This window comes from Vigna umbellata, chromosome 2 (assembly GCF_029865625.1).
Source record: "Vigna umbellata cultivar VRB3 chromosome 2, Vumbellata_1.0, whole genome shotgun sequence".
NCBI classification, from domain to species: Eukaryota; Viridiplantae; Streptophyta; class Magnoliopsida; order Fabales; family Fabaceae; genus Vigna; species Vigna umbellata.
In genome coordinates, this window is record NC_142166.1 from 40,715,435 (window position 1) to 40,727,251 (window position 11,817).

The following is an 11,817-nucleotide window of genomic DNA, read 5'->3' on the forward strand; positions in this document are numbered from 1 at the left end:
ACTGATTTTGGAATAATGTGTTATGTTTACATGTCTTTGTTATATAAAGACTTATATTTATACGTAAAGTAAAATTTCAACATATTTGAACGTACAAGAACTAAAGAAAGCATTGAAGTCTAGGGTAGAAATTATTGACAGCAATGTAAAGATTGTAGGTGGCATGGGAGTGGAATTTATGATATATGGCGTATAATTGTTGCAGTGATCTGATATGTTTTGGGCGACTCACCGCATATTATATACTGAGTTTCTGGCTAAATTGGTTCCGTATTGAACTTTTGAGTATTCCATCGAGAAAGATGTATTCGAGTTGTTGGAGATTCTGATACAAGTCTAATCGTGTATGTCGAGTTCATACATTAAGCATCGATCCACGTTCATCCCACTTGTTTATTTTGGCATAAAAAGTGGGTATGAAAGGGCGGGGTCTTAAGAGAAGCACATTAACGTACCAAATTCTTCCCAACAAAACTAGATGCCCGAGTACTTCTGAGGTCATGCCACGCCACCATCACACCACATGTAGGAATGGACCAATCACAATTACCCTTTATTTTTTCATTAAGTACACATAAAACAAAAAGTGTTTTCATAGATTAAAATTAGTTTGTATATAATTAAATATACACAAAATATCTCATATCCACTTTATATAAGTTTATTTTAATTATCATATTGTATGACCATAAGTGAACTATAACTCGTATAGTCAATCGTTAAGTTGATAATAAACTACGAGTCTACATTATCAATCACAGTTCAAACAGCAAGTCACTGAATCTAGATAATTATCTAACCGATTAGATTGGATGACAGTTAATAAAATCGAGTTGTCTAAGTCGGACGACAAGTAATCAAACTCAAACGATTTTCTAATCGACCTGACAATAGTTCATCAGATCAAACAATATGAACAAGAGCAAAGTAAATCAATTCTAAAATCGTTTTACTCAAGGTTAGAGTATGATTACTCACGTTTAAGTCGTGATTAGGTCAACCTTAATTAAAATTTCATCACAAAATCTATAAATACAAAGTTTGAAATAAAAAGTTAGGTTACACGTTAATTATAACATTCATTGTGTTAATCTAACTTTGATATTCGAATACCTTTTATACCATTAGAATAGTTTAGACATCTTAACCAAATATCATTTGGATTAGGAACAACACATCAAAAACCAAACAACTCACCTTAACCATACAGTCATACAAATTTATCTCTCAATGTCTCAAATAACCTTATTTTTTCTTAAAAAATAAATTTTATTATAAGAAATGAGATACTTCAAGAAATTTCGGAGTATCTATGTAAGTGCGTCCCCCTTCTTTCTTTGTGTACATGAAAAATATTTTATATTTTCTTCTTAATAAAAAAAACTTTATATTTTCGTATGCTGTACTCACTGTGAAGGACTGAAACCTTTTCACCTTCATAATTAAATTGGTAAATGACTACTAATATGAGAAAAAGAAAGCAATAATTCACACACAAAACAAGAATAGTAGCTGGCAAAAAATCCATGTACTTCATCATATAAATCACTTTTTATATTTTAAATGATTTTGCTTTTGAATTTCCTTTTCACCAAAGGTTTGCATATAAAGTGGGATTTTTTTTCTTAGTTAGTAAGTGACAAGAAGTGCACATCTTTAGATTAATTTTGTCTTTTAGAATAATGTTTATAAAGGATAGATAAAATTATAAACTATATCTTTTTGCCTTTCAAAATACTAACATGTTATATGTGAAAATTGTTCTGTATCTTCATTTCAAATCCCCTCTTAATTACTCCATACAATTTCCTTTCCTGCCAAAACTCTTTTTTGCAATTGGAACAAAAAAAAATAATACGAGAAGAAATAAAAGCATATATTTAACTATCACTTTTGTGTAAAAAATTAAATGCATACGAATTCGATCCATAAACTAACTAGTGTCTTCCTTTTGACTGCAATTAAATGTCACCTCCATCTTTATATATATATATATATATATATATATATATATATATATATATATATATATATTCATTCTAAATTAATTAATTCATTATGACACTAACTTCTAAGTAAGTAAAAAGAGAATTACATTCATAAATTTAAATAGAATAGTTGAGAGTGTTATCCAATCCATATATATGAATAATAAGTTATGTATTTACTACATGTATATAAATAAGTTATGTATTTACTATTTGCTGATGAAAAAAAATGTATTTACTTTTCAGACTTTTAGTAAAGTTTTATTTAATATAGTTTCTAAAAGTAATGTCTAGTCTTAAAATGGTTAAAGCCATACATTTCCTGAAAAAAAAAATCTCCAAAGTAGTTAATACATTTCAAAGGGGGAATCAGCTAAATATAACCTTTACAAAGAGCTATTAGTTCCTTTTTTATATTTATTATGAAGTATTTGTTGACTTTGTCGATTAAAAAATTTAAAAAAGTAATTCATTATCAATGAATCTCTTCTTTAATCAAATTTTATTTCACTTTGAATCTAAAAATTTACTTAAATAAACCGGAATTGTTTCGTTTTAATCAAACAGATTTTACTTGATTGTGATTTTTGATTTCATAATTTTACTTTGATTCTCAATTTTCTTTCTGGCCCGCCATTTCAATTCCTTTGCTATTTTCGTCAACAAAGCAATAAATATTGTTAGTCAATTTCTATGCTTCCTTTACTTTCTTTTGGTTGTTTTTGTGCTCCCCACTACAAGATCTCTAAGACACAAGATAAGTACATAATTACAAACTTTGAGCTCCTTTTGAAGGTTGTTTAAAACTAAAATTACTTCTTTTTGCTATAATCATAGATCATTTAAATTTAAAGCACTTAAAACTATCAGTGTAGCCACTGTACTTCGTTCTAATTGTATTTAGAGGAAACATACATAGAGTAAGAAAATTATTTATGAATTTTGGCAATCTTTTCGAAAGGCAATTGTTTCATTACCAAACATAGAACCTAAAATTTGTTTCCTTTTAAAAAAAGTAGCGATGATTAAATTATGAGTTGGTTAAATTTGTCACAATCAGGTTCATTACTTCCAATTGTCACATGACCACTCAAAAAATTGCATTTTAATCATTAAAATATGAATTAATGATCTATATTTTGTATTTATTTTTAATCGTGATAAAAACTATTTGATATACTTCTGTATATAAAATGAGAACAAATCATAACACCCATATATCAAGATTAGGAATAATAAATAATTGGGATCAAAATACATTAAAAAATATATAATTACAGTAACAACATTGAAAGGCTGTAATTTTGTATGTGTGAAAATAATTAATTGAAACTTAACTTATATGAGCAGGTGAGTTTTTTAATAAGGAACGATGGTGGTTAAATTAGTTAATTAAATAGGTGTAAATGGCAATAACTATTTTTTTTTTCAATATATGGAGACGTTCAATAAATGTTTACACTGTGAGACAGAAGTTAATTGGGGTTGAACGAAAAGAATTAAATAAGAATAAGATAGAGTTAAATCATATTTAAGTTAGTGAAAGCGTTAATTGGGCTAAGCAGCGGAACCCATTACTGTGGGTAGTGTAGCAAATTTTGGTTTTCCATCTTTTGATTTACATATGCATGGGCCACGATGAGAAGAAACAGAATGAGAAGAAAATGGATTTGGAACTAAATATTATATGAAATTCTTAATACAGCGGAATATTCTATTTGAACCCAACTTATAACATTAATTAAGTCCAACATTATATTAATAATTAAGGAAAACAGAGAGATTCCCTCCTTCTTTATACTATTTTTATAAAATAAATGAAAGAAAGTGGGGTCTATTTGCACTTCGGAACCCTAAAACTTCTATAACATTAACCCGATGATAAATATGTAAAATTTACCAAGAATAAACCAACGAGACACTTAAATATATAACCGCTAATATATACTTAATATAATAATAGCATTATGCATAAACAATTCTAATCAATTAATAAAAGGAAATTAATTGCAAAGTGAGGATTATGTAAAATTTAAGAAATTAAGATGTGAAACTATTTCAGCTAGATCTATTCATGAATTTAATTAACACACTCACTAAGTAGTTTTCTATTTAAGAAAAAAGATTTGGTGTAGTCTCAACATGTTATCTGGTTGCGTGTTATATATATATATATATATATATATATATATATATATATATATATATATATATATATATATATATATATATATATATATATATATATATATATATATACTCTTAGATCATATGTTATAATATTGTAATTTTAGGTGTTAGTATGAATCTAAATCATATATTGAATAAAAATAGAAAAATTGAGTATCTTATTTAAAAGAAAAACTCAAACTTATTATTATAGAAGCGGATGCATATTTTATGAGTTAAATTTATATTTCATTGTTATTGTATGATACTATTTCTCAAATCAATTATTTTCTATATAAATAATATATAAAACGATGAGATACATAAAATAAAATAAAAAATCAACGAACGCTAAAACTTTTTTTTTTAACGTGTGGACCTAGTCTAGTAAAGTTTTCATGGAAATAAAGCAATACACTTTTTGTAGTCTTGATTATCATGACATTGTTTCCTTAAAAACTTATTATATAACCAGACGTAGATTTTCTAAAATTTACATCACCAATACATTTGCATGTCTTAAATCATTTAACATAGGCTTACCACTTCTAAAATATACACCATCTTTAAAATATCCCTTTTATAGTTTTTTATTGCTCTTTTACAAGATTACCAAAAAAACAAATTAAAACACTAATAACATGATTAATGTCGGACCTCCTACATTTTGAGCTTTTATATATATTTTAATATCTTTTCTAGTTATAGCACCAAAGTGTCTTACTATTTGTTTCAGGTGTAGGATTTAGTAACTCCACAAAATAAACATTCACACTTTGTTCTTTGCTTGCTCACATAAATTTGTTCATCTTTTGTTAAATTCATTTCTTGGCAATATTTCAAACTGTTCGGAAATATAGGTTAAAGACATTCTGATGCTTAAGTTAGTAATTATCCGAAAGATAGTCAGAGCAAAGTCTTGAATTCACAATAAATCTGCTTACATTTGACTTCTATTTATAGTTTTTGAGACAAGGTTAGGATTAATGAAACCCTAATCACAGTCCAATCTCGGTCCATTATCTGTTAATCAACACTTACACTTAATCTTGGTCTGCAGTAGCTCTTTAGAGATGTTTACTGTCAAGGTTGTCCGTTCGGTCATTTCTTGCGTTCGACTGAGCAACCCTTGTCTTGTTTGCCCAAATTCACATGTTTAGATATGTGTGACCATCCATTCTCAGTGGCAATCTCTGCTCGGTCCTAGTTACTTGGTCGTCTAACCATACAGTACACTATTAATATATTTTTTTATCAATAAAAAAACATAACACAGGGGAAACTACCAATTGCAAATAAATAAGAAAATGATATTCTCATGCTTTTGCAAGATCCAAATTCTTAAATGAAAGAAACTTGCTCCTCTCTCAAGTTGATCCAAGTTGTTTTCTTGAATGAGCTAAGAAATTTATTGATAAAAAAAATGCTTAATTGAGATTATGAATGTCTAATTAAAGAGTGGAATGCTCAACATGAGATGGGGATAGAAAATATGAAGAACAACTTGAACACAGATAGTAGAGGCCGTTCCAGAAGAAAAATATTCTTTGTTCTATTCTTATTAATTAGGCATTAAATCCATTCCTCTAATTTAGCCTCCTAAGTGTTTTGAATGAGTTAGATACTCTGTTCTGGAAAAAGTAATTTATACTTACAAAAAGACACAGATCGTGGGATTCTACCAATTCGAATCTAATCGCGGACCTTATACGCAAACAAAGATCATTAGTCCGCATAACTCCTTCATCTCGCTTTTTTCTTTTACTGTCAAGGGATCATATAAACTCTTTTTCTAATCAAATAACAATTTATCATATTTTCTAACTTATCTATTTTATTTCTATTTTTAATCATATTTTTTATGTTTTAAAACTATTGTATAAAATGTGTTCTTGAAAAAATTATTTTCTTAAAAATTTTACTGTATTTTTCCTCAGCATCTTCCATTTCACTTATAATTAAAAAGTATTTTTTATCATAAATAAATATATATTAATTTGTGCTTAAATAAGGTTTACATTTTAATGAAAATTTTCTTAAAAAAAAAACAAAGCGAATATTTGTGGAGAATATTTAGCAACTTTTAAGATTATGGACGCTTTGCTAACTATATTGAGCTGTTGGGTATAAATATTAAGATGGAGTGCATTGGTTTCGCAGATAAACAAAAGCAAGCATAAGCAACTTCACTTTCTCATACACATAGATTGTGTTGCAGAGAGAGAGTTAAGAAGAAAAAGATGGGTGAGTGGTTGAGAAATGCAAGGCCCTATCTGCTGTTATTGGCTGTTCAATTTGGTTCTGCTGGGATGTTCATATTTGCCATGGATGCTATAAAGAAGGGTATGAGCCATTACGTCTTCATTGTCTACCGTAATGCCATCGCCTCTGTTACTCTCGCTCCCTTCGCCTTTGTTCTTGAAAGGTATCTTCCACTTACCTTCCATGCTTTAAATATATACTTCTAACTCAGTTTCTTCTCTATAATTTCTCATCTAAAATAAAGTTGATATCTTTTATGCAGGAAAGTTCGGCCGAAGATGACTGTTGGTATATTTTCAGAGATTATGGCACTGGCTTTCTTCGAGTAACCATTGTCTTACACTTACAAATATATATATATATATATATGAAATTCAAGTTTCAGTTTGTTATGCAGGAGAGATATTTAGTTGCATGGTGTTACTTGCAGGATAATACTGGATCAGTGTTTCGCTCTATTGGGCATGAAATTCACGTCAGCTTCTTTCCTGTCTGCTGTCATGAACTCCGCACCCTCTGTTACTTTTGTCATGGCTGTTATTCTGAGGTAAGTGGGTAGAGTGAATCACCAAACACGAAAGGTTCTGAAAGATGGTTCACCTCTCATTGGTCTACACAAACTCTGCATTTTGTTAAGAAGAGGAGAAACAGATATGGAAGGCAAATAAACAGATAAAATTGACTTTTAAAACTAAAGATTCAAAACAAAAAGAATCATTTTTCATTAGTTGTACTTTTATAATTTTATTTTCCTTCCTGTTCTTAAAATGGCTCCAAAGAATCTAAAGAAAACATTACAAAAGTTTAGTTTCAAGTTGGGTAGTTGCTGAATTTTTAGTACGAAATATCCGTGAGAATATATATGATTTAGAAAAGAAAAGAAAAGAGATCGAATTTTTTAAATTACGATACTTATCTAATATATACTCATACAAATAATAAATGTTACAACATAAAATATGTTTAATTGTGTATTTCTTTTGTTTTAATTAATGTCTTCTTGAATATATTTTTCAATTTTAAAGTAGGTGAGATTTATAGTGGAATTTTAAAACTTTTTTTAAACTTGATATGACGTAACCTTGGTATGAAGTGATGTCCTTTCTTATTAACTTTTTTTTTACTTTTTTTTTAATTGAGAAAAAAAAAAGAAAGAAAAACTTTTGAAAGAGGATGAATTCCAGTCTTATAATCAAGGAAGCAAAGAAAAACCTTTCCCGATTATGACCAGTTATGAATTAAATTTAAATATTTTAATGGGTATTTCGGATTAAGTAAATAATTATGTTTGCTAAGCATTTATTGATGAAACATAAACAGGTAAAACCTAATGGAACATGTCGAGATTTACATTTTAAAGCAAATTATTTTAGATAGTTTCAAAGTTTTTATTACTTTTTTTTCATTATTTCTTTTAAAAAATATTCATACATACATTTATTTTATTGGTTCATGTATTTAAAACGGATTAATCACTTGTAAAAACGTTATTAATAAAAACTTATTAAAATAACATTTTTCATTTATAAAAGGAGTAGATTCTTGGTTTGACATGTGCCAGTTCACCGTCATTCACATGACAATGGGTATACGTGAAACGAAATTATCTATATAAAATATACAAGATATTACTGTAATTTTTCATTGTGAAATTCATTTTTGTAAATATTTCATGAATTCTACAAATTCATAAAAATATTTTTAAAAAATCATTTCTTATGAATTATTATAAACAAATACCTCAAAACATTAAGTTTTTTAATAACAAATAGTTAAGGTTACAAGTTTTCTAAAGTCAAAAATAATACTTTTGTACGTACTAATATTGATCATTTATGTAAGAGTTGGTGGTCAATATTTATACTCTCAAATTGAAGTGGTTAAAAAACATTCATTCTTTATTTTACTCATCAAGTTCTTAAATATTTTATAATATATTTATTAATTAAGAATAATTTTATGAATGACAGATTAAAACTATTTATTGGGTTGTCAACATACATGTGTGTAGCCAGAGGATATGATTAAAAAAGGAATGAACATTTATGAAGTATTAAAGGTATGAAATTATAGTGAGAGAGACAACAGTACAAGTTTTAGCCACCTTATATTAAAGGAATTTGGGAAACCCACAGTGAATCAAGTAAATTAACAAAAGAAATAGTTAATATTCGATATATATTTATGATTGTACGTGTACTTTAATTCTTTTCTTAATTTTTTATCAATGACCTAGGAACTGAGTTGACTTTAAAATATGCACGATATATTGTTTTCTTGGGATCCGATTCATAAAACAAGAATTTCACACAACAGCATGACAAAGAACATCATTCTTTATATTTGTGAAAGCCTAAGGAAACCAGAGAATCACCCACGTAGCTTATTGTATAGGTTGGAGCACATGAAGATGAAGGAGGTGACATGTCAAGCCAAATTGATTGGAACAATAGTAACTTTTGGAGGCACCTTGCTAATGGCACTTTACAAAGGCCCTGTGATCAGTGTGATGAAATCTTCAACAACCCATGCTGGCCAACCTCAGACTCTCAACAACCCTACCGCTAACCACTGGATCCTAGGAACATGTTTCCTCCTCATCGGTTGTGCAGGCTTCTCTGCGTTTTACATATTACAAGTAATTAAGTTCCTACACAAACTCACGTATAAAAATAGTTTATTCGGAATGACACTTTGAGGAAGATTAATGGCTTCATAACATATTAAATAAAGTTACATGTATATTGATATCTTATGGAAAATAATGCATGGTTCGGTGAAATATATGTAGACCATAACATTGAGAAAATACCCAACAGAGATGTCCCTGGCTACTTGGGTTTGCTTCGTAGGTGCACTTCAAAGCTCTGTTGTAGCAGCCATCGCAGAACGCCACCACCCTCATGCATGGGCCATTGGTTGGGATACACGACTCTTTGCTCCAGCTTATGCGGTAAGTAACCATATTCTTTGACATGATTGTGACATATTCTTAGAATCGATGTCAAAAAATGAAGTTCTACGTCGATTACGGCTCGACATTTAACTTATGGTTAAAATTGCATGGTTTTTTTTAACCTTATCTTAATATTAACTTATTACAGGGAGTAGTTACATCAGGAGTTCAGTATTACATACAAGGCATGGTGATAAAATCGATGGGCCCAGTTATTGTGACTGCTTTTAATCCCCTTCGTATGATCATCATTACCACCTTGGCCTGCATCATTCTATCTGAGCAACTCTACCTTGGAAGGTACTAAAAATTAAGTACCAAACATTATATATGATCCTTTTCTCATGTTTTTTTTTTTTGTCTCTCTTCTTCTCTTTTCAAATATATTATAACGCGTTACAGTTCAATATGATATCAGTGTTATTGGAGCAATTGTTGTGGTTCTTGGGCTATATCTAGTTGTGTGGGGAAAAGCTAAAGAATGCCAGCGAAGAATGCCACCATCCCCTGCAAAGGATAACTTTCCAGAAGACCAACGACAGCTACCTGTTACTGCTCCTAGGAATGATAGCAATGATAATAAGGGTTAACCAATGTTTCCTTGTCAATAATAATAAAGCTTGATAAATATTCCGTTGCTATTATAAATTTGTAGTACATATATACTAAGCATCCACCTCTCCCACTTAATTACTAATTAGTGTTAAACACGATGGACGGGCCCAAAGGCTATAAGAATGCTAATGGCCCAAATTCCAATAATTACGATTAAACTCCAATAATATTAAATGGCATTAATGAAGTAAAACTTCTATTCTAATTCCAAAGCGTCACATGCATTTAATTTTTACATATAATGCCGAGGGTCTAACAGCAAATTACAATGTATTATAAAAAGTATAAGATTTTTTTCATCAGTAAATTATTTATTGCAGATTAATTGCGTAATTTATTCTGTGACTATATCAGATTACGACAGTACAGATTCTTCATATGTTACGTCATTTATTTGATGAGGATAAGGCTTAAAAGTTTTATCGGAAGAGGTCTCCAATGTAAATTGTTTTTCAATATTAGGGAATCGTTAAATAATATTATATGCGAGATCAATTGAAAAATATAACATAATTTCATAAAACACTTTACTTTTTAATTCTTTAAATAAGAACATTCTGCTAATACATAATACAAAGTAGCATGATCTGATTAATAAATCTGATCAGTGGCATAAGTATCAAATTCACGATCCCATTTTGTGTTTAGAGGTCTAGAATGAGAATTATTCTTATAGGAATATGAATATGATACCTGTCATGAACCAAACAGAATATATAAAAAATGTGAATATATGTGAAGTTGTAGTAATTAACTATTTAAAAGTAACAGGATTCCACCACCAACATTTCTGTTCTATGGATTACAAACTGTGCCCTCCTCTGATATGGATCATTTTTGTTGAAATTTGAACTGCACTGATTCTAATAACAATTTGTACTGTTACTTTTTTATAGTTTGATTTCACTAAACAGACTTAATGCTTTAATGATAAGTATGTGTACACTCACTAAGGGATCTGATTAACTATTTATAAGAGTTCTTATAAACTCTAACTGTATCAATGTTCGATGAAATAAAACTATATATGTATTTAAAGCTTAATTAGGTCAACATTGAATATATACATGTACATCTATTAAATTAAATTAAAACCATAAATATTAAAGTTATTTAAAATCTATAACGAATCAAATGATAAATTTTTCATTGATGTGATTTTGGTGAGCGAAATTTTTTTTTTAATGATTTGGATCAGCACAGTGTCGGAGGTTGTTTTATTTGTGTGATATATATTTTTAAAAGAAAATCTATAATATTCATATTCCCATTATGTCTTTGATATTTTTGTATAGTACAGGTTGAGAATCTCTTATACGTCATTCTTTTATTTCAGCACGTCCCAAACCATTTATGCACCAAATTAAATATAACTACTCATATCATAAATCTCGTTATTAATTCACGCAACTTAATTAAATTTAGTTTAAAACATTTTAATTTCACTTCTTTAGGTATATTAGTTAAACTATATGCATATCGAAATCATCAATTCAACATTCATAATACAAATTAAATATTAATTTCATATTCCTAACAAACTTCAAACATCATATATCAACATATAGATTATTTGCATCTAAATATTTGCAACTGTTTAATCAAAATCCAAACTTCACTTTTCTAGATTTTCTAGTTCAAAAAAATTTCAAACTAAATTTTCTTCAAGTGCTCAAAATGACCCAAAATCAAGTTGTAAAACACACGTTCATATATACATACATAACAATTTATCTTCCCTGAACTCCAATCCTTTCCTATTCTAGAAAATCATTCAAAAATTATGTAGAATAAAATTCGATAATTTTTTAAAAGAGTAGAAAGAAT

At 28.6% G+C, this 11,817-nt stretch overlaps 1 protein-coding gene across 1 annotated transcript; it reads left to right on the plus strand.

Moving 5' to 3' along the window:
* Positions 1 to 6,337: 6,337 nt before the first annotated feature.
* Positions 6,338 to 10,029, plus strand: LOC124831843 (WAT1-related protein At4g08290-like). Its single transcript, XM_047305933.2, has 7 exons — positions 6,338 to 6,582; positions 6,682 to 6,744; positions 6,850 to 6,966; positions 8,814 to 9,057; positions 9,211 to 9,372; positions 9,524 to 9,675; positions 9,794 to 10,029. Exons 1-7 carry the CDS (start codon positions 6,398 to 6,400, stop codon positions 9,963 to 9,965), a joined length of 1,095 nt encoding a protein of 364 aa, XP_047161889.1. The 5' UTR covers positions 6,338 to 6,397; the 3' UTR covers positions 9,966 to 10,029.
* Positions 10,030 to 11,817: the final 1,788 nt, after the last annotated feature.

What these genes read in the sequence shown, in the direction of transcription:
- LOC124831843 (XM_047305933.2), top strand. Translation starts at nt 6,398, where the DNA reads ATGGGTGAGTGGTTGAGAAATGCAAGGCCCTATCTGCTGTTATTGGCT. An exon ending in TTCGCCTTTGTTCTTGAAAG is followed by an intron (nt 6,583 to 6,681) that starts GTATCTTCCACT and finishes TCTTTTATGCAG; the next exon opens with GAAAGTTCGGCCGAAGATGA. An exon ending in CTGCGTTTTACATATTACAA is followed by an intron (nt 9,058 to 9,210) that starts GTAATTAAGTTC and finishes AAATATATGTAG; the next exon opens with ACCATAACATTGAGAAAATA.